Genomic DNA, 23,520 nt, shown 5'->3' with positions numbered 1-23,520 from the left:
TTTTGATGCAGTCAACATCTCTTCCATATGGCAGTCTAGTTTGGCTCAGCTGGCTGAATTTGAGGGACTTGTATCCTCAGCATTTTTACCTTCTTATCTATCACCCTGGAGACACTGAGTCAGATAATACAGAAGCTGCAAACCACGATACCTAGTCAGTTTGGATATGCTCACTTCACGAGCTGTTTGCCTGTCATCTCAGTGGACTAAAATACTGTTTTAATTACTGTTTCTTTTCCTTATGACTGGTGTCATTAGAAATCGGATCAAACACTTCAGAAGAAATATGTTAAGAGTAAAGGGGTGTACTGCAGTGTTTCAGCTTCTGCTTAAAGATAAAGTAACAAGTTTGTATAAGGAATTTAGTGGGTTTTCATACTAGTTTGTGGCTATGAAAGAGTCTTCCTTCCCTTGGGATCTTCCCTCTGTCATCTTTCTGGGATCTAGCTTGACTGGGTCTGTAGTCTTTAATCTTACTCAAATGGTTAAAGAAGACTTTACAGAAGCTGTTTGAAATTCAGCATCACGGAATCTGCAGGTGGAGTAAATGTCTATGGAGATTCTCCATCATCCAGGTCATGGTTATCCCAAAGGTGTTTCTTCCAAAAGGCAACTGGACTTGCTTGGTGATTTCCCTTTGAAAATGTTTTGCTTCTCATCCAAGAAGCTTGTAGGATGAGAAGCAAAAAGTTTTCAAAGGGGAAAAAAAACTCCAAAGAAGTCCAGTTGCCTTTTGGGAAAAGCACTTTTGGGACATGCAGGTGGAGTAATGCTTGATGGGACATGTACCAGAAAAAAAAGACACGCCCTCGGAAGAAGGCCCATCATCCTCAAGTTGTCAGCCTTAAATTGTTTCTTGAAGTTTTTGTGTCTACAATTGGAAGACACAAAACGATCACTTTTTGTGAGGGTAAAGATCGTAGTTGTATGCAAACTCATGCTCAGGAGTTGGGTTGCTAGGGAGCACTGCGCACCAGTGCACTTTCACTTCCAGAGCAAAGGTTAGGCTCTTTATTAGTCACATTCTTTAAGAAGTTTGAAAAGTGTCCACGTAGGTAAATGAAAGTGTCCTCCTTCCTTGGTCTGGTGATCCCTGAGCGCCCTCTCTGTGAGAAGTGCAAACAAGGATAGGGGTAGGAAGGGCTCTACAGAGTTCTGACATAAACTAACCTGAAATGCCTTTTGGAAATTCTAGAAATGGTTTCTTTTAATGATGTAACTTCTTCCTTAAGACTTCAGTGAAAGAAGAAGTTTTGTCCATGTTTGAAATTGGCCAGAAATTCTCATATTGGGAATTAAATAAAAGTTTACTGCCAAAGGCTGCTACAAACATTCTTTTTCTCGTAGCAAAATTGCTAGTCATTTTTGCAGTGCATATTACCGATCTCTTAAGTACTGTAGTAAGTGATTTGTGAACACTTCTGATCAATAACTGCTTAGCAGAAAGCCAATTGAAGAGCCTATTAAAATACTTTTAGTTTTTGTGTTGTATTAATAGGACATGCTTATTTAAGAATAAAAGCAATAGCACATGAATGAAAAAATAGAATGGGGTGTGGTTCTGTTTCTAAAGTTACCAGCAACTCTTTCTTCTGATTACAGTTCCAAAGCGGATGATTTATCAACTGCAATTCTGAAGCAGAAGAACCGGCCCAATCGGTTAATTGTTGATGAAGCAATCAATGAGGACAACAGTGTGGTGTCGCTGTCGCAGGTGTGTGTGTGCTACATAGTGTCATAGTATGGAGCTGGTGGCAGATGAATGGAAATTTAAACAGAAGGAAGCAAGCCTGCTTCTCCAAGCTGTTTGTGGGGGAGCTTATTGATCAGCTGCTCTGCTGTAGTCTGTTCCTTTTCTTTCTCAACAAAAATTTTGGCTCCTCACAATTGGTCTGTGCATGAGTATTTTTTCCCCCCACCCCTATTATAGCGTCACAGTTCTTCCCTGTTGCAGAGGAGCGCAGCATGCGTCTCTCAGTGATCATTAAAAAGACTAAAAATATTGAATGATCTTTGAACAGTTTCTCCTCTCCACCATGAAAAGCTAAAAGATTTCCACAAGCCTCTGTTTGTTTGGCTATGGCAGTGTTTCTCAACCTTGACAATTTTAAGGCACGTGGACTTCAACTCCCAGAATTCCACAGCCAGCATTGCTGGCTGTGGAATTCTGGGAGTTGAAGTCCACGTGCCTTAAAATTGTCAAGGTTGAGAAACACTGGGCTATGGTGTTGTTCATGGTCAAAATCCTGTTTTACCAAAATACAACATGGATGCATATTTGAAAAGTCTGTCTCTGTAGTCTGGCCTGATCAAAGTGAATTCCCATCCTATAAAGGTGCTTGTCTTTCTTGTGCTATTGAGTTAATACAACTATTCAACTCTATAGGTAGTCTTCAATCTACAACAGTTCGTTTAGTGACCGTGTGAAGTGGCAACGGCAGTGAAAAAAGTGACATGACCATTTTTCACATTTATGAGTGTTGCAGCATCCCCCTGGTCAGGTGATCAAAATTTGGACACTTGACAACTGGGTCGTAGCAGTGCCCCGGAGCCACGGTGATCCCTCTTTTGCAACCTTCTGATAAAGTCAGTGGGAAAATCAGATTCACTTGACAGCTGCATTACAAACTTAACAAGTGCAGTGGTTCACTTAACAATTGTGGCAAGGTCATAAAATGGAGCAAAACTCACTTAACAAATTTCTCTCTTAGCAACATACATTTTGGGCTCAATTGCGGTCATAAGTCGAGGACTTACCTGTATGAACCTGTTCAGGATTTCTTGGGACCACAGACCCCCTAATTGGCAGCCAGAATGCCCAAAGAAGGCGTAATCCCCACTTCTCGGGTCCCATCTATCAGGTTGACCTAGTACAGGGATAGGCCACCTTGGCTCTTTTATGACTCGTGGACTTCAACTCCCAGAATTCCTGAGCCAGCCATGCTGAGGGGAAAGGGAGAGGTTTCCAAACTGAGCCATGCTGGCTCAGGAATTCTGGGAGTTGAAGTCTACCAGTCATAAAAGAGCCAAGGTTGCCTACCCCTGACCTAGTAAGTTGAAGGATATCCAGTTTCAAGCAAGCAAAGTCCATTCCCGGATTCCCCGGTTTTGAGTAGTTGTTTTTCTCTCTCCACTCACTGTTTCCAGGCCAAGATGGATGAACTGCAGCTGTTCAGGGGAGACACGGTCCTCCTCAAAGGCAAGAAAAGGCGAGAGGCCGTCTGCATTGTGCTCTCCGATGACTCCTGCTCGGATGAGAAAATCCGCATGAACCGAGTGGTTCGCAACAACCTAAGGGTGCGTCTAGGAGACGTCATCAGGTGAGGCTGCAAGAAGGACTCGGGTATTCTAAGGGTTTAAAGCAGGGCTCTTCCAACTTGGCCCTGTTATGACTTGTGGACTTCAATTCCCAGAATTCCTCAGCCAGGTGTCCCTGACTGAGGCATTCTGGGAGTTGAAGTCCACAAGTCATAAAAGGGCCAAGTTGGAAGAGCCCTGCTTTAAAGAGTTTGTTTAATTTTTGCGTAAACTACCAATGCAGCCGGACTTTGCAAAATGTGCCCCTTCCTTGTAAATCGATCTGTTCTTAATGGCTCAGCTTTAATGGGATGTTCAAAGAACAGCTGCCCCTCCCTCTGGCAGCGTCAGATCCACTTCCACGCTGTTTTCAGGAAAAGTACATAAAGGTGTACTATGAAGTTGCCAGGAATTGATAGATTTTTTACCCTGAAAAGTTATTGAACTGAGGAGTAGCTGAAAGCCAATATTCTGCTCATAAAGGAAGACATTCTTTCCAATGGCAGAATTCTCTCTCCTCCCCCCCCCCCCCGGGCGCCTTCCTCCCCAATTTCATGCATACCCTCAAAAATCTGCTGTGGAAAAACAGTGCAGTATTTCACAAGTGTGGCCACTTTAAACGGTGTGGACTTCAACTTCCATAGCATAGCTGGCTGAGGAATTCTGGGAGTTGAAGTCCACTGTGCTTAAAATAACCAAGGTTGAGAAACCCTGGCTTAGTTGAATGATGAACTGCGTAGAAAGTGATGTGTGCCCGTAGGATGACATACATTCCTCTGTTGCAAGAGCTGCATTGGCTGCCGGTTTTGTTCTGGGTGCAATTCAAAATGCTGGTTTTAACCTTTAATGCCCCCTCCCCAAGATATGAGGCGGTCTGTCAAAGGGACCACCTCTTCCCGATCACAGCTACCCATCCCATCAGGCTGAGTAAAAGAGGCAGGCTGCTGCTTCTGCTAAGGAGTTCTGTCTGGCAGGATCCCAGGCCCATTCCCTTAGCGCAGGGGTAGGCAACCTTGGCTCTTTTATAACTTGTGGACTTCAACTCCCAGAATTCCTGAGCCAGCCATGGCTCAGCTTGGAAACCACTCCTTTTTCCTTCAGCATGGCTGGCTCAGGAATTCTGGGAGTTGAAGTCCACGAGTCATAAAAGAGCCAGGTTGCCTACCCCTGCGAATGTTCAAAGTTACGCGATAAGCGCCCCCTAGTGTTTACAAAAAAGTCCTGAAATTATGAATGTTGCCGCACCATGGTAGTTGTTCACCCTTACGAACGACCGCAGTGGCACTGCAACATTCACTCTGGCTGTTCCCTGCCTCCTTTCCTCCCCCCCCCCCCCGGGTCTCCCTAGGTTTTAGTGGATACTCACATTGCGAAGATCGAGAGATCCTTCGCTTTTGGGGCTGTTTCACTGCTTCCTTTGGTGTGTTCACAGAAAATAGAGCCCTAAAGTAAAGCAAAGTCGTGCGAGGTCAGTGGCAGGAGATCTCACACTACTGATCTCATGTTCTCTCATTGTAATTTAGGCCTCTGTTCTCTGCAACAGAGAACAGAAGCCAGGGGAGAATGGACCTCCGGAGGCACGCAGAAAGCCTCCCCTGGAGACCGCTGAAGCATTCCCCCGGCGTCCTTTCCGGCCGGCAGCAGCCCAGAAAAGGCCTTTGACACCCGTAAATGACACCAGGAGACGCTTCAGCGGGGCTCTGAAGGCCCAATCTGGGCTTCGGAGGCCTTTTCCGGACTGCTGCCACCTGGAAAGGACGCCAGGGGAGGCTTCACCGGGGCTCCAAAGGTCCATTCTGGGCCTTGGAGCCTCCTCCAGGCTTCCGAGGCCCAGAATGGAGGCTGTGGGCGGTAGCCACATACTTCTGGAAGTCTGTTCTGGGCCTCAGAGGCCAGGAGGAGGCTTCTGAGGCCCAGAACGGAGGCCGAGGAGGTGGCCACATGCTTTCGGAGATCCGTTCTGGGCCTTGGTGGCCTCCCTCTGCTCTTGCTGGGAGCAGAGAAAGAAACAGAGAGGCTGTGGATTGGGTGAGGCCTTAGTGGTCTGAAGATAGCCTGTTCCATAACTACCACCACCACCCTGCCTTCCCCACCCTGCGATACCTCGTGTTCACTTAATGAGCCACCCATTTGCTCAGGCATTAAATTAGCGAATTGTGTGGGCAAAAGCTGGGAGTAAATCACATTCAGGTTACCAGATTCACTCCTACGAATCCTCGAGTTACGAATGGAATGGGCAGGCTCCGTTACATTTGTAACTCGACTGCCTGTGTTTATTAAACAAAATGAGGCGACCTAAGGCAAGGAGAAGAGGAGTGGTTGCCCTCTTGGATCCTCAGCAGGGGTAAACATGGACCCCCAAAGGCTGGAAATGGGGGATTCTTTGAGGGCAGAAAGAAAAATTCCGCACCTGAGAATAAAGGGGGGCACTTTTGCTTTTCAGCATCCAGCCTTGTCCGGATGTGAAGTACGGCAAGCGTATCCACGTGCTGCCCATTGATGACACCGTGGAAGGGATCACAGGGAACCTCTTTGAGGTCTATCTCAAGCCCTACTTCCTGGAAGCCTACAGACCCATCAGAAAAGGTAATTGCCCAGGCCTGTGAGCCGGCTGTGGAGAAGTGACATTTGGCACTTGCCACAGGTCTTCACATGGGATATTGTGTTCTGACCTTTCTATATCCTAAAGCAGGGGTTGGCAACCTTGGCTCTTTTATGTCTCGTGGACTTCAACTCCCAGAATTCCTGAGCCAGCCATGCTGGCTCAGGAATTCTGGGAATTGAAGTCCACGAGTCATAAAAGAGCCAAGGTTGCTTACCTCTGCCCTAAAGAGAGGCCTGCAGGGTCCTGCCAGCTGACCTGAAGGGGATGTGGCTTAAAAGGAGCTGCTAGAGAAGGGTTGGGGAGCCTTTGATCCTCCAATGCGTTGAGCCACAAAACCCCTCACCCCTGGCCTTCTGTTACTCTTTTTTTTATCTATCAGATATTTTTAATAAAATAAAATAAATACATACACATAAATTTTGGTGTTGCTCGCCCATTTCCCCTTTCACTGTATCCACACTCATACTCTTTCTTCTCTACCTTCTTTCTCCCTTTCTTCTCTTTCTTCCCTACTTTCCTCTTCTCCTTTCCTTCACCACTCCCCTCCCATTTCTCCCCACTTCTCCTCCTCTTCTCCTCCAACCTTCCTACTTCCTTCCCCCCCTCCTTTACTCTTTCCTCTCCTCTCCTTCCCTCTCATCCCTCTTCAGATACAATTCGGGATAATGTCCGAGCAACTCCTCTCTCTAAATTTCCCTATCTGTATTATATATAATAAGATTGATTTTCTATTAAGTTAATACTTCTATTTATCTGAGCTTCTCGGTATATACTTCTATAAATATTTGTACGACCTCCGGTTATTCAATAGGTTATTCAATACTGTGTCGCCTGGGTCTCCCTCCTTATCTCCTCCTTTTTCTTCCATCTAAATTGGTGTTAACTATCTTTTAACCCAGGGGTAGTCAACCTTGGCTCTTTTATGACTCGTGGACTTCAACTCCCAGAATTCATATAGTCACGCTGGCCACGTGACCACGCAAATGTCTTCGGACAATGCTAGCTCCCTTGGCTAGGAAACAGGGATGAACACTGTCCCTTAGAGTCGGACACAAGTGGATATGGGAAACCTTTCTTTTTTTAACTTTAACACCATAACAAGCATGAAGATCTAGGGCAGGGGTAGGCAACCTTGGCTCTTTTATGACTCGTGCACTTCAACCCCCAGAATTCCTGAGCCAGCCATGCTGAGGAGAAAGGGAGAGGTTTCCAAGCTGAGCCATGCTGGCTCAGGAATTCTGGGAGTTGAAGTCCACGAGTCATAAAAGAGCCAAGGTTGCTACCGCTAATCTAGGGCAAGGGAGCAGGATGTGGGGAGGCAAGCTGTCTTGTCAGTCTGGCAATTTTAAGCGATGGAGATTAGAATGCATGGTCTAAAAGAGGCAGACCACTCTTCTCAACTAGCAGGCTACGTATATCTTTGCCATGCCCAACAGCTGCTGGGAGTATGGTCATGATGTCATAGACTAGGGACATTCTCCCCAGAATATTTGGAAAAGCTCAACAATTTGAGGGATTGCAAGATGAGGGCATTTTATACACAGTATCCCCAATTTGGAAAAATCTATTGTAAAAGAAAACGGTTGGATGGATTGTGCTTATGTGCACGGAGTTCTGTTTGCCTTCATCCCTGAAGCTCCAGACTTTAACACAAGCATGCAAGCTCTTTCTGCCTTCCTATTTGCAATATTGAGTAACGGCTCTTGTTCGATGCCGGATTATTCTTGTTCCGGGATTGTATTTGAAAGGCTTTAATTACTTACAAAGCACTGTGTAAATGCCAGAAAACATCAGCATGCTGGCTTCCTCAGTGATGCCAGTCTAACAGTTTATGTGCCCCTTGGATTGGGCAGTAGGAGGATATTTCTGAGCATTCTCGGGGAGAAGAACAGCTATGATAGCCACTGAGAGCGGTTCTTTTTGAAGTATTTTTATTGATTTTTTTTCATTAATAAATGAAGATAAACAATGCAAAATGTGTGAATACAGTTTAAACATTTCAAGCATGGTTCTATGTCAAAAGATTAAATAAAGCAGGCTAATGATGAAAATAAATGTGAAAAAAAGTGAACTGGAAAGAAAAGGAAAATAAAATAAAAATAGAACTAGTTTACTTTTCCATGATACAGGAATCACAGTTATACCTTTATGCAAATTACTACATCTCAAATTTCAAACATCAAATTTAATCTCGATCTCATGACATCCTGTTATCTGTTGATAAAAGATCCAGTTCACAAAGATGAAGTGGATCTTTCCACTCAGCTAACCCTGAAAGGCTGGTGTGCCAGGCTCCTCCGCCTTCAAGGAACCCATTATAATCTTTTTGTAGCAGGGAAAGTGTGGTATGTCTAAAACTTTTTACACATAGTCCAGGTTTGAGGAAATAATAACACTTTACATCCTTCCGTCAAGAACCTGATTTCCCGTAGTGCTGATGTCCCTTGAAAAGGAAGGTGAACATGAACAAATCATGGAATATCCTTCTGCTTTCTTACCTGTCTAACAGAGAGAAGATCAAAACTAAGCTTTCTTCAACTTCCATTGGGTAGTCCAGTAAACCTGAAAAAGAAATATATTTGCTGTTACTTAAACCTATTGTCATCTATGGTATTCCTCATTCCTAACTTCTTGCTTATCTTCTACACTTATTTTTATGAGCTCTGACTGTTGTTACTAATGCTGGTTTATTTTGCCTGTATAAAAACCTTTCTCCTTCTATATTCTAAGTCACCAAAAGTTCAGAGGCTGCTATGGTAATCAGACTAAACAACAGTAGATACTATTATATGTTTCAGGTAAATTATGTTGTCAGATCTTGCAAAGGCCTAAACATCAATGCTAATTCATGGATTGCTGACAGGCTTCCTTGTTTCGGAGGCGGGGGTAGCGTGAGGGCTGTCATGAATGTGGTGATGATTTCAGGGGACATCTTCCTGGTGCGCGGAGGCATGCGCGCAGTGGAATTCAAGGTGGTGGAGACAGACCCCAGCCCCTACTGCATAGTGGCTCCAGATACTGTGATTCACTGTGAGGGAGAACCGATCAAGCGAGAGGTGAGTTCAAGCAGAGAGACCTGGCAGGGCTGAGATAGAGGAACAGAAAGCACCATTTGATATTGAGAGACGGGAGAGCCTTGAGGATGGATCTTTGTAGATATTCCCTTCCCGCAGCCTTTTGGAAGAGGCTTTGGTCAAATGTTCCTATGAAGAATGAGAGAACCAACCTGGAAAGAAGAAAAAGCTTCCTAACAGTGAGAACTATTAACCAGTGGAACAACTTGCCTCCAGAAGTGGTGGGTGCTCCATTACTGGAGATTTTAAAGAAGAGATTGGATAGCCATTTGTCTGAAATGATAGAGAGTCTCTTGCTTGAGCCGGGGGGCTGGACTGGAAGACCTCCAAGGTCCCTTCCAACTCTGTTATTCTGTTAACGTGGTTGGAGCCACAGATTGAGGTGGCTGCTTTGGTGGGAGCTGTCCAAGCAGCTGCTCATCTGGAAGGAATTTAGGCATCAGAAGTATAGTTGGAAAAAGCCTGCATGAACTTTGGCACTAATCATAATGAAGATGATTTAGATTTGGATTAGTATGAATCCAATCACTGTGAGCTTGTAAACCATGTTTTTTGAACGTAAGATTGTTAAGAACAGCCCTACTAGGTCAAGCAAAGATAATTCAGCATTTATTTTTCATGTTGGACCACTGGACCCCTCAGAGGTGCCCACAAACAGGACACAGAGATGCATTTCCCTTGTCATGTTGCTCCCCTGCAATTGGGATTTGGAAACATGTCTCCAACCGGGAGATGATGCTGAGTCTTCAAAATGGAAAGCCCTGAACAGAACCATCAATTTATGATAGGCCCTGGTGGCGCAGGGCTTAGAATGCCATATTGCAGGCTGACTCTGCCCACAGCCAGGAGTTTGGTCAGCCTTCCGTTCAATTGTTGGGGGCAATAGGCTGACTCTGTAAACCGCTTAGAGAGGCATAATAATAATAATAATAATAATAATAATTATTATAATTCAAACAGACAAGCACCTGCAACATAACACCCCAGACTTAACAATTGTCGATAAGAAAGACAAAAAAGTCTGGATAGTGGACGTGGCAGTGCCTGGAGATAGCAGAATAGAAGAGAAAGAACTGGAGAAGATAACAAAATACAAAGACCTACAAATAGAAATAGAAAGACTGTGGCAAAAGCAAGCAAGGGTAGTACCAATAGTCATAGGCTCCTTGGGTGCAATCCCAAAACAACTGGAGCACCACTTGAACACCATTGGCATTGACAAATTCGCTATTAGTCAATTGCAAAAGGCGGCCTTATTAGGAACTGCTTCCATCCTGCGATGATACCTGTAATACCATCAAACATCCACATCTACCTATCCCAGGTCCTGGGTAAGGACTCGATAGGTAGACAAAATGCCAAATCCAGTCTGAACATCTGGCTGACTGTGCGATGATCCATAATAATAATAATAATAATAAAATAAATAAATAAATAAAAAACTGGAGAAGATAACAAAATACAAAGACCTACAAATAGAACTAGAAAGACTGTGGCAAGGGTAATACCAATAGTAATAGGGGCCTTAGGTGCAATCCCAAAACAATTGGAACACCACTTGAACATCATCATTGGCATTGACAAATTCGCCATTAGTCAATTGCAAATGGTGGCCTTACTAGGAACTGCTTCCATCCTGCGATGATATCTGTAATACCATCAAACATCCACATCTGCCTATCCCAGGTCCTTGATAAGGACTCGATAGGTAGACAAAAATGCCAAATCCAGTCTGAAGATCTGGCTGACTGTGCGATGATTAATAATAATAATAACAACAACAACCTTGGAGGTCATCTAGTCCAACTCCCTGCTCAGGCAGAAAACCCTATACCATTTCAGACAAATGGCTGTCCAGTCTCTTCTTAAAAACTTCCAGTGTTGGAACATTCACAGCTTCTGGAGGCAGGTTGTTCCACTGATTAATTGTTCTAACTGTCAGAAAATTTCTCCTTAGTTCTAGGTTGCTTCTCTCTTTGGTTAGTTTCCATCCGTTGCTTCTTGATGGCTAATAGCCCTCAGTAGATGTGTCTTCCATGAATGTAACCAACCCCTTTCAAAACTGTTAAAATGAATGACCAAGCCCACAGCTAACCTCTTCATGGAACCACCTGTTATAAATTTCATGTTCTTTATTGCTGTGTGAAGACTCGGTCACATTGTATGTGAAACTGTTCAGTACATCACAGGGCCTGGAATTGTATTGCATTTTCCATTGGGCTATTGACCCAATTTAAAAGAGGTCCTTCCAACTCTCTTCACAATCACGCTTAGTTTTGTCACCCTGACTAGTTTAAATTGTCTTTTCTGAACCTTCCGTGTTTTTAAACAGATGGTCCATAAAACATAGATATGCTAATCCCAAGATTGTTAAGCTTTCCCAACAACGTTTGATGGGGAAGTTTGCCAGAGCCATTGTAGAAAAATGTGCCCTTAAATTAGGAAGCAAACAATTGGCAGTAACACAACAAAGGATCTTTTATTGGCATAAACACTGCCGGTAGTCTTTGACTTATGACACGGATGTGTACTGGAATTTCTGTTGTGAGTCACTGTGCCTGTAACCTTATTTTATGACATTTTGATGACACATTAAGTGAATCATAAATTCATCAAGTAAATCCAGCTTCCCCAATGGGTACTTTTTGCCATAAATGGGCAGAAAAGATTGCAAATCATGTGACTGCAGGATGCTGCAATCATTTGTTAGCCGGTGGTCAAGCACTTGAGGTCATGGGCTACCTCAGTGTCCTGTTCTAAAGAGATTCCAAGCTCACCCTTCTAGGGCAAGGCTGGGCAACTATGACCTCCTTACGACCTGTGGCCTTCAGCATGGCTGGCTCAGGAATTCTGGGAGTTGAAGTCCACAGGTCGTACAGGGGCCATAGTTGCTCACCCCTGTTCTAGGAGGACTATCTGTATCTAAAGCAGACATCTTTGGGTTTGTGGACTAAATTCTTCCAAGCCGATGCAACGTGAACATCGCCTTGTTTTTCCTGACATTTCTTTTCGTATTTATCGCCTCCAGGACGAAGAGGAATCTCTGAACGAGGTGGGCTATGATGACATTGGAGGCTGCCGAAAGCAGCTGGCTCAGATCAAGGAAATGGTGGAGCTGCCTCTTCGACACCCTGCTCTCTTCAAGGCAATCGGGGTGAAGGTGAGGCACTTCTCTCTCTGACCTTGAAGCTTGAGCTGCACTGACTAAAGGCAGACCCTCTACCCTACAGCTGCTCCTTGTGTTGATCCACGGGGTGGGGTGGGGGAACTGAGTGAGGCCCCCCTTTACCCCGTGCAATATCTATGCTGGTGCTTAAACTTGAAGCCAGGGGTGTCCAACTGTGGCCGCTTTAAAGACCTGTGGACTTCAACTCGCAGGATTCTGGGAGTCTTTAAGTCTTTGGCCATAACCTGCCAAGGCTAAATGTGTGTCTGTCTCTCCAGCCTCCCCGTGGAATCCTCTTGTATGGTCCGCCTGGTACCGGGAAGACCTTGATTGCTAGAGCCGTGGCTAACGAGACTGGAGCGTTTTTCTTTCTAATTAATGGTGAGTAGCTTTGTGTTGACCGTTTCAACTGTATGCATTGCATAGCTGAAACGAAAGACTACCAGCAGGTACAGAGCCTTCAACATCTTGTTCTTGTGCCATATCTGTTATCGGACGTTGGCGATCCTGTTTTTATCAGCAGCCACACGAAAAAGTGCTGCTGAGTTTTATCCAAACCAGTCTCTTTTAGATTTTGAAGCCACGATGTTCTTCTTCTGCCTGGACCTCATTTGCCTTCAATCTTTCCCTGGAGGATTAAATGGAGTATGCCCTATTTTTCTGTGTGTCACATCACATGTCTGAAATATTCTAACTTTCGTTTTTTTAATTGTTTTGGTGATTTCCCTTGGCTTTCCCAGGCGGCTTATCACCGTCTCATTTCTGATCTTGTCAACCCAGCTTATACGTAAATCCACATTTCAAATGCTTCTAGTTTCTTCAGGTGGCCTTTTGTCAGAGACCAACTCTCTGCTTCATAAAGCAGGATAGAAAAAATATAGCATCTGACAAGCCTGATTTTTAGTCTTAGGCTTACGTCGTGACTGCAGAGGACCTTTTTCATTTTGAAGAATGCTGTTTGAGCTTTCTCTGTCCTTGTCTTTACTTCAGTGGTCATGTCCCAGCTTTCACGTAAATAATCTTCAACATGCAGTTCCTTAATTCTTCCGATTGTGATTACAAAGATTCTCTCATTCGTTAATAACCCAAAGCAAAATTAAAGCTAATAATGCAATAAAAATAAGCAAGACGGCAATAGATCAAAAGCAATCGTTTAAAAACACCACAGGGGAAAGGCAGCAGAGTCACAGTGTAAAACAGAGTTTCCTTTTTAGTGACACAGTCTGATTTGTTCTGAGTCCTCCTGGGCATTTTCATACTTGAGTTTGAAAGATGCTCTCCCTTTCAGTTGCCTTTGAAGCCAGCCGGTATCCTTGGAAACCTCCAGGTGCCTTTAAGCAAACTTAAAAGAGGTGCACAGGTTTCACAGTGCAGTTAATGCCGGTCAAAAAGAAGCAGACTCCTTTTTTTTTTTTTTTTTTAGGCTGTGTGTGTGTAAAGTTATATCTTTGTCCAGACTTAACTGAAGTAATGCTAAGTTGGAAAGGCTTTGCAGCCCCTAGCACTGCTTGTTTGCTAGAATAGTACAGGTAGTACTCGAGTTACAACAGTCCATCTAGTGAGCATTCAAAATTAACAACGTCACTGATAGCAGTAACTTATGACCAGTTTTCATACTTAACGACCGTTGCAGCATCCCCACAGCCATGTGATCAAAATCCAGACATTTGGCAACTGACTGATATTTATGACCATTACACTGTCCCAGGGTCACCCGATTCCCTTTTGCCAACCTTCTCACAAGCAAACTAAACGAGGGAGCCCGATTTCACTTAACAAACAGGTTACTAACGTAACTGCACCGATTTGCTTAACAACTGAGGCAAGAAAGGTCGTAAAATGGGGCAAAACTCAACTGTCTCTCTCTTAGCAACAGAAATTTGGGGCTCGACTGTGGTTATAAGTCTGTAGCGGCGTTAAGCTCTCCAAAGTAGTGGTGAGGACTTGAACCAGAATGAAGCTAAATTTCACTTTGGAGGTCATCTAGTCCAACCCCCTGCTCAGGCAGGAAACCCTATACCATTTCAGACAAATGGCTGTCCAGTCTCTTCATAAAAACTTCCAGTGTTGGAGCATTCACCATTTCTGGAGGCAGGTTGCTCCACTGGTTAATTGTTCTAACTGTCAGGAAGTTTCTCCTCTAGTTCTAGGTTGCTTCTCTCCTTGTTTAGTTTCCATCTGTTGCTTCTTGTCCTGCCTTCAGGCGCTTTGGAGAACAGCTTGACTCCCTCTTTTTTGGGGCAGCCACTGAGATATTGGAACACTGCTATCATGTCCCCCCCTCATCCTTCTCTTCATTAAACTAGACATACCCAATTCCAGCAGCCTTTCCTTATATGCTTTAGCACGTCCATTTCTGTTGAATTAGCATGAAACATCCATGGGATGGGATGAGGAGGCTCAATTTCAATTTCAGCCAGAGATAGTGGAGGTCTCTGGGGCCAGGTGCACTCTGGGACCCCAGGCTGTGCCCCTCTGAAGCAGAGTGGGGAACTGCGTGTTCTTTTGGGCTGCCTCCCGAGGCAAATGCCTTCTCCCTGCTTCTCCACAGGTCCTGAGATCATGAGCAAGCTAGCAGGGGAGTCGGAGAGCAACCTGCGCAAGGCCTTTGAGGAAGCTGAGAAGAATGCGCCCGCCATCATCTTCATTGACGAGCTGGATGCCATTGCTCCAAAGAGAGAGAAGGTGGGTGTGTGGCAGCCTTCCACGGAGAGCAGACCTTGGGGACACGGAGGGGAGGGGAAATAGCCCTGAGCCCCCAAGGTTGGGGGGAACGCAAGAAAGAGATTCAGAGTGACTCGTCCTTAACTGGAAGTCGAGCTGAAGAATTGTGTTGACGGGCTTTCCATATACTCCCAGGTAACCCAATGGCAGATCATTCCAGAAACCCAAGTGGTTTTTATTTCCTGAGCTTGCTTGATGTCGGTCTGGGAAACCTGTCAAAAAAATTGCCCAGCTCATCTTACGCCTATCGTAATAGAATTCCTCAAACTCTCAGCTATCCCCAATGATCATGTGGTCGCCATCTGGGCACGTGACAGCAAGCTCACGTGACAGTTGCAGCTGTCACGTGTCTGATTAACGAAACACTTCAAAGAACTTTTAGGCATTTTTTTTAACCTAAAAAGCCTTTATTAGTGTTACAGAGTGTCAGCACGGCATGGTGGATGCTAAGATCTGAATTTCCCTTCCTTTGCACATAACATTCCAAGCATTTCCCCTCCCCTATTTTGGGATCATGATTCACATCTTCCAATTAACTTGGAGGGCAAAGATTCACTTCTGGTTTTTTTTCCTGGGCTTTCCTTATATTCTCCTCCCCTTTCGCTGTCACCTGATTTAACTCTAAAAATACTAGACAGTTCTACATATATTGTCAAAGCAAGAATATTTAATATTAGCAGCGAAGAATATTCAATATTAGCAGCGTTGACAGCAGCATTCTGTAGTCACACGATCGACATTTGTAATAGCCCCTGCATGTAGACTTACACACCGCCTCATAGTGCTTTACGGCCCTCTGAGTGGTTTACAGAGTCAGCCTGGGTTTGGGGGGGGGGCTCCTAGGGCAGGGCAAGCTGAAGCTGGAGGGGAGCAACAGCGCTGACCTGCCTCGGGCTTTCCAGGTTAAAGCTGCCCCTATGGCTTTTCTCTGCTGAAGGAAGAATCCCTGCCGGAATAAGGGAGAGATGAACCTGGCGGAATAGGGGAACTGTTTCCCCTCTCTGTGAAGGAAATGTGGGGAAGCCAACCAGGGTTTTCCCTCCCAAGATTGCCCGAAGGGAGAGTTTTGTTTGAAAGTGGGATTTTCCTGGAATTCTTGTCTTGTAACTTCCTGATCAGTGTTAATATTCAGAGTCTTTAGATGTTTCTTCTTTGTTCTTGGGAGTAGCCGTTTCTAGTCTAGGCTGCCAAAGGAGGAACTCTCTTACTTGAGGCATGGACTAAGATTGCATTTGATCCCGTGTCTGTCTCACTGTAATCTTAGGGGCCGGTTTCTTGGTTTTTATTTATTTATTATTTCTTCTTACAAAGTATTTTGTTTTGCTTTTAAGCTTTCCTTCTTTGAGCTGTTCTCTTTGGGGTGGGGCCAAGCCCTTTCCTTCCAAGCCTGACTCACTCTGTCTTAACCGGTTTCTCTCTAGACCCATGGGGAAGTCGAACGGCGCATTGTGTCCCAGTTGCTGACCCTCATGGACGGCCTAAAGCAGCGAGCTCACGTCATTGTCATGGCTGCCACCAACAGACCCAACAGCATCGATCCAGCCCTCCGGCGGTTTGGTAACTCAGCTTGCTCCATTCTGGGGGGGGAGGGAGGGCTGCGTATTGGGAGATGTGGGCTAGCAATGTGTGTGTTGCTGATTGTCAGTGGACTGTCCTTTTGCAACAGTCAGACTGTCTAGCACAGCCGTATCCAGGTGTGCCAGTAGTCAAAAACTCCTGTGGAATTTTCAAACTTTCATTGCTTATGAACTTGCGAACTCTGGGGTTGAACATTCTCTTAAAATGAAATAATACTCAGCAGATACAAATTGCTTTTCTGCTCCTCTCATGTACTTTTCCATGCGTGAGGAGACAGATTTGGGATTTGGTAGATTTAAAAGTTCTTTCTTGCTGGCAATATGCACTATAGAAAGCTGAGCCTTAATTTGTACCTGAAGCCCAATTTACACATGCAGAAAGGAATAAGTAGCAAACTTCGACCTGGATTACAGACTTCAAGCTATAATTGGTAATGTGCAGGGAGGAGTACATTCTGGAAAAAAGGGAATGCTACTTTGGTTCATGCTGTTCATCTAACTTCAAATACCGTGCTTGCTGGGGCTTCGTGTTTCCATGTGTCTATCAGCAAAACCAAAGCAAGATGATATTTCTTCCAATAAATGTGACTATTCCCAGGCCTGGATTTCATTTAATCTTAAAACATACGCGGCTCTCAGTGGCAAAAGGCAGGGCTTTAGGATCAATAACAGCTGAAAAGCAAAATCTGCTTGCATGAATAAGCATGTCTGAATCACGAACCTCCTATTATACGGTGTTGAATCTTTGGCTAAATGCAGATGGATCAGGAGAAAAATTGTGGTTTTGAACACTTTTTGTGTCCTTGAAATTCTTTTTTCTTTTTGTAAAAAAATTTTTATTTTCAATTTTTCATTACATTCATAAAAAAATGCTTCAGATAAAGAATAAAATAAATTTATACACACAACTTTCGGTATTGCTCACCCATTTCCCTCCAAACCGCATCCACCCTCTAACCTCTTCCCTCACTTCCCTCTTCCTCCCTCTTCTTCCTCGCTCTCCTCCCCTCCTCCTTCTCCTCAACCTTCCTACTTACTTCTCCCCTTCCTACTATCTTCTCATCCCACCCTGGATGCAGTCCAGGGGAAATGCCCGAGCAATTCCTCTCTCCAAATTAAAACATTAATATTATATACAATAAGACTATTTCTACTTTATCTGAACTACTTAAACTTCAACCCATCCACCCCCCTCCCCTCCCCCCGACTTCCCAGAGCAAAATACAGGATTATGCAAACATATTAAACATAATCTATTTAAGTTTACTAATTAAACAATGAACAAAATCATAAAAAACCTTAACTCTCTTCAGACTTTAACATCATAATTTTATAAACAAATCCCTTACTCGTAAAATAAATGAAACTTTGTAGTTCCATATTTCTTCTGAACATATTCTATCCATCTTCTCCGTGTCCTTGAAATTCTTGTTTCAACTGCAATCTCTCCCCCTCCAGAATGCTTACTGGTTGCCGGCTGTGCTTGAGAAAAAGCCTTGGCTGGTTCCCACTGCCACCCTCTGCCTTCCATTTCAGAATGGACCATTGCTTAATACTACCCTGTTTTTCCAAAAATAAGACCTAATCAGAAAATAAGCCCTAGCATCATTTTTTTCAGGATGCTCATAATATAAGCCTCCCCCCAAAAAATAAGCCCCAGTTAAGATCGTCAGCCAGACAGACGCATTTAGTACCATATTTCCTCGAGAATAAGACTTAACCAGAAAATAAGCCCTAAATGCATCTTTTAGAGGAAAAATTAACATAAGACCCGGTCTTGTTTTTGGGAAAATATGGTACGTGGCTCTTCTGAGCTGGAAGGAGGATAATTGGAAGTCTCCCTGATGGACCCTTTTCCGTGGGTTCCATGGGAAAAGATGGCCGTCTTTAGTCAGTTTAGTCGGGGCTTTTTTTACTCTTCACCCAGGAGGTCTCCCTTCAGCCCAGCCCTGGGGAGAAAAAGGCAGGCAGCTGCTTGGGATTGTCCTGCCAGAGGCCCAGAAATGCAGGATGTGACCTGCCTTGCTTAAGATTTTAAAGAGAAATCCCGTTATAAAATCAGGGAAGCCAAATTTCTAGGTATAAAAAGAAGTTTATTAGAAAAGGAGGACGTAAAAGGAAAAAAAACGATAAAGCAACAACTGCACATAAAGAGAATTTTAATTCAGTTTAGCTACACTAATTTTATTACTTCCTTGAAGAGGCTGTTTGGGGTGTCGGATGAAGAGGGAGAGAGATCCTACTCCAGTGTCCGTAGGCAGCCCTTCCTTCTTGTCCCTCATCCTCCCCCTGCTCTTCAAGTTTCTAGAACCCGGGAATCTGTCCCATTGGGGAGGGTCCATCTAGTGAGGCCTCTCATACTGAGGTCAATGGGTCAGGTGCTTCAGGGGCCCTAATTGCCCTATACCAGGGGTAGGCAACCTTGGCTCTTTTATGACTTGTGGACTTCAACTCCCAGAATTCCTGAGCCAGCCATGCTGAGGGGAAAGGGAGAGGTTTCCAAGCTGAGCCGTGCTGGCTCAGGAATTCTGGGAGTTGAAGTCCACGAGTCATAAAAGAGCCACGGTTGCCTACCCCTGACCTATACCAAAATGGGTGGTGCTGGTGTCACCATTTCTGAACTCTTATATCACTTTAAACCTATCCACAGTGTATTTAGCAACCAGAATTTGTTGATCTCATCGTATTTATACCTCATTCCTCGCAGAACTTGGGCAGGTGGAGCATCAGAGCAGATTAAATTTTTAAAAAATAGAGAATGACAATGATGTCATCCAAAAAAGTGGACAATGCATTGCAATGCTCCACGGCTGCCATGAGCTGCCTTTTGACAAGGAAGTGATCCAATCAAGGCCAAGAAAAACAGGCATCCAGATCATGTCTCACCTTCACTCAAAAGGGAAGACCAGATAAAGTGTATGCACCCTCCCCCTCACCCGTTGTGCCAGGGCATCAGTTTGGCAGGGACCAGACCACAAACTCCCCAACTACAGTGTGACTGCCCTGCAGGGTGTGGAGTCCACAAGTGGCATAAGACTCACAGCTTTGCCTGTTTCCACCCCCAGCCTTGAGAAGAAGTCCAGGAGCATCAGCTGCTAGTCGGTAGTCACACCAGCAGCAAACCTGGATTGCCAGTAGCGGCAAACGGGCAAAGAGAGGTGCTTGGGAAACTTTTTGTCATGGCATGCACAAAATGAGGCTCATAGCTGGCCACTATCCAGCTGCAAGAGGCCCTCCTGAGGGGGGGATCTGGAGCTATCCCCAAAGACTGTAAAGCTTCAGTCCCCCTCCCCCCCGTGCGTGTGTCAAGACGGCGGTGTGGATTCTCAGCTGACCCTGGTCTGAGCCCTGCTGGTTTATCAGCTCTTGGGTGCTACAGAGGGCGGGTCTGTCCAGGGAGACGGAAAGGTGACGGTCGCTCTTGGTCCACTGCAGGTCGTTTTGACAGGGAGGTGGACATTGGCATTCCGGACGCTACTGGCCGCCTGGAGATCTTGCAGATCCACACCAAGAATATGAAGTTGGCTGATGATGTGGATCTGGAGCAGGTGGGTTTGTTTGTTTTTCTTCAAAATCGTAATCAGAGCATTGTAACACAAACCTAGTAGCAGGTCATGATAATAGCGATGAAACAATCATACCAAAATGTGAGGTGGGTTCATTTAAAATTATTATTTTCCTCCCTCCTTTCCTTCCTTCCTCCCTCCCTCCCTCCCTCAAGGCAGCAAACATACCTGCCACTTATCTAATACTCCTTCCTCATATTTTTTTCCTGTGAGAGAAAACAACCCTGTGAGGTGGGTTATGCAAGAGTGCCTGGCCAAAGTCACCCAGCTGGCTAAAACCATTGCTCAGGCTCAGGTTCTCTCAGAACCATGTGAAATGAGAATACTGTCCCATGCATGGCAACTATGCTAACGATGCTAAAAGCTATTATTGCTTACCTAAATTCCCTCCCCTTGGGAGCTTCAGCGCTGATCTTGTGTTGGAACCATTGCGATGTTAGTCGTGAACCTCCACAGGAGTAGAAGAACGAAGGGGAAGACAGCCTTTCATTTAGCCTGGGAATAGTTTTGGGCTGTGCATTGCGGTTCTTAAAGGGAGCGGTCGTCTCCACCAGAAAGCGTCCACACCACACTACTGTTGAGAATGGTCAGTTTCCCAGATGGATGGGCCCCTATTTTTCTAAGTTGCATTCAGCTCCTTTTCCCTCTCCTGCCTCAAGACCCACAGACCTGCCCCTTACCTAGATCTGTAGATGGTGGGTTACGAATGTGGCAGCAGGCGTGAGACAACGAAGCAGGAACTGACTTAGATTCGAAGGAAACCGCCAGAAGAGGGAGCACAAGACCAGAAAAATTTGAGAGTTCTCAAACTGGGTCAAGCCTGACATGTTACACGGTGTTCTCAGAAATACTTCGCCGAACAGGGCTAAATCTAGATGAATGGCATTGTCCAAAGCCAGAGAGTGATTCAAGCAGCATATGTGGTTACCTCGGTGTCAGCGAGGTCTGAGTGGGCCTAGACATTGTTGTGGATCTCTTCCTTCTGGTGGAAGAAGCTGTATTCCACTTTCTCAAAGCAGGAGCAGATGCTTACCTGTGTCCCTCCTCTGCTTCAGGTGGCCAATGAGACCCACGGCCATGTGGGAGCTGACTTGGCCGCGCTGTGTTCAGAGGCGGCCCTGCAAGCCATCCGGAAGAAGATGGACCTGATTGACCTTGAAGATGAGACTATTGATGCTGAAGTGATGAACTCCCTGGCAGTTACCATGGATGACTTCCGGGTAAGACAGTCATGGGGTAGGGGTGGGGTGTATGTTCTCTTTCTCAGTCCGGAGCAATTGCCCTGATCAAACATAGCCATACATTCTCTCCCTTCTCGTCTCTTTGCAAATACCAGTGGGCTCTAAGCCAGAGCAATCCTTCAGCACTGCGCGAGACCGTAGTGGAAGTCCCACAGGTGACCTGGCAAGACATTGGAGGCTTGGAAGACGTCAAGCGGGAACTGCAGGAGCTGGTTCAGGTAAGGTTGTTTGGGCCATTTCCTCAGCTGCTTGCTAGCTGGAGGTTGCAGCAGAGACCGTGGGGGCAGAGTCTGCTTTCTCTCTCTGAGCTGTTAAAAGCATATGTTCTTAAAAATTAGTCTTCAGTTTTAAAAGAGTTTGTTAAGTCTTATGTTTTCCATCATTCTGTTTCCAGGGCCCATGAAATCATTATACAAATTTAAGACTCCCCCGTTCGTTGATTTATGTTGATTGCATAAGACCACCCAACTCTATAACAAGACTTTGTGATATACATAAAAAACAGTTAAAAACCCAAATGGCATGAAGAAAAGCACAGGACCCCCCCCCACACACACACACACTTTCATCCAGAGCCTGGGGGGAAAGCTAGGATTTCGGAGCCCTTTGGAACACAGCCAGGCCCTATGATATGAGCTTTCAGTTGGGTATACTCCCACCTTAGCCAAAGAAATAGCTATTGAGCTGTTTTAAAAGCATTTGTCAAAGTCAGATTGGGGGCTGTAGTAACTAAATTCCAGAAGAGTAAATTAATGGGTTCAGCTGCAGAATTATTTTGATGCTTGTTACATTCATCATAACATGGTTTATCTTCTGCTTCATCTTTAAATCACCTACCTCTAGAGTGCGTTTGTTATAAACATGAGTTCAATAGCTAGTGATTTTTGCTGATAATGGCTGCAATCATTAGTAGAAGTGAGATCTACACACTGATGGGAGGGAGGATAAAGGTTGCATGCCATCCAGAGCAGCTTTCCATGAGATGAACAGCCCTATAAATAAACAGTAATTTTGAACTAGTTGCAGCCCTCTTACTGTCCTCGGTTTGATCTGATTTATCCTGTCTGAAGCCACGGGCAGGTGATTTTGGTGTCCAAATTGTTCTCTTTCCCTGTTTTCTCTACTGTCTCCTCTTGGAGCTGACATTGAATCCCTTCCTTCTCCAGTACCCAGTGGAGCATCCTGACAAATTCCTTAAGTTTGGCATGACCCCATCTAAAGGGGTTCTCTTTTATGGCCCCCCTGGCTGTGGGAAGACCCTGCTAGCCAAAGCCATTGCCAACGAATGCCAGGCCAATTTCATCTCCATCAAGGGCCCAGAGTTGCTCACCATGTGGTTTGGAGAGTCCGAGGCCAACGTGCGTGAGATCTTTGACAAGGTGAGTCTCTGCTTTCTCTCCCCCCCCCCCTTTCACCTGGAGGTCTCAGTGTAGGGCTTGGTAATATGACCCAGGTCACCTAGACCAGGGGTTCTCAACCCCCGGTCTGTGGACCGGTACCGCATGCCAGAGCATGCCAGCAACCGGTCTGCACAAACAAGCAAAGCTCCATTCGTGAGATGCAGGCCGCACAGAAAACCATGCCCCCTCTGGTCCGCGGAAAAAAACCCTCTCCACGGAACCAGTCCCTAGTGCCCAAAAGGTTGGGGACCTCTGGCCTAGGAGAAGCAGGCATCAATAGAGTCCTTCATTGCCTTGTTAGCTGCCCCAACAAACGGTTGGTGTCCAATGGCCGGTAAAGCTCCATCCCACCCTTCCCTGAAGGCAGCCACCCTCAGTCCCACAAACACAAGCCAGTAAACAACCAAGCCCAATTTGCAAAGGCAGGGAGGGAGTCCAAAGAGAAAGTGCACACTCAAGGGGCAAGGTCCAGCACCAAGGTCCACATGACAAAGACAAGGCTCAGGCAGAAACAAGAGTCACGGCTAAGTTTTTCTAAAGCTTTTTTAAAGCCGTGGTAGTGCAGGCCAAAGCAAACAATTGTTCCTGACAAAGACAGATTCCCCACAGCTTCTCCTTAAGTCAACCCACACCAGGTGTTCCTTGTGAGGAGGGGTGGGGTGACCTTTATCTGGAGTAGCCTTGCAGCCCTCCTTTGAGCTTTGCCTCTGCTCTGCTCTCCGTGTCTTTGGATTGAGTGGGGGAGGCAGCTGCCTCTGAACACTGCCTGTCAGCAGCCCATCCTCCCCCATGTCTGTGAGGGCAGACAGCTCTCCCTCCAGTCAGATGCCTCGCCCAGTGTCTGAATGGCCTGGGACACCATCATCCTCA

General features: G+C 45.4%; 1 protein-coding gene across 1 annotated transcript in view; it reads left to right on the top strand.

The window, feature by feature from the left end:
• LOC120319779 (valosin containing protein) overlaps nt 1–23,520 on the top strand; it is a 33,372-nt gene that overhangs the window by 5,774 nt on the left and 4,078 nt on the right. Inside the window, exons 2-13 of the mRNA XM_039369001.1 lie at nt 1,603–1,714; nt 3,148–3,320; nt 5,741–5,883; nt 8,828–8,958; nt 12,005–12,136; nt 12,421–12,523; nt 14,694–14,827; nt 16,288–16,423; nt 19,879–19,991; nt 21,065–21,229; nt 21,346–21,468; nt 22,417–22,629. Coding sequence (XP_039224935.1) covers nt 1,603–1,714; nt 3,148–3,320; nt 5,741–5,883; nt 8,828–8,958; nt 12,005–12,136; nt 12,421–12,523; nt 14,694–14,827; nt 16,288–16,423; nt 19,879–19,991; nt 21,065–21,229; nt 21,346–21,468; nt 22,417–22,629 — 1,678 coding nt within the window. The remainder of the gene's footprint in view (nt 1–1,602; nt 1,715–3,147; nt 3,321–5,740; nt 5,884–8,827; nt 8,959–12,004; nt 12,137–12,420; nt 12,524–14,693; nt 14,828–16,287; nt 16,424–19,878; nt 19,992–21,064; nt 21,230–21,345; nt 21,469–22,416; nt 22,630–23,520) is intronic.

Source organism: Crotalus tigris, unplaced genomic scaffold (genome assembly GCF_016545835.1).
Source record: "Crotalus tigris isolate CLP2741 ecotype Arizona unplaced genomic scaffold, ASM1654583v1 scf7180000020963.25688851:1431469, whole genome shotgun sequence".
Lineage (NCBI taxonomy): Eukaryota > Metazoa > Chordata > Lepidosauria > Squamata > Viperidae > Crotalus > Crotalus tigris.
This window is presented reverse-complemented; position numbering and strand designations above follow the sequence as displayed.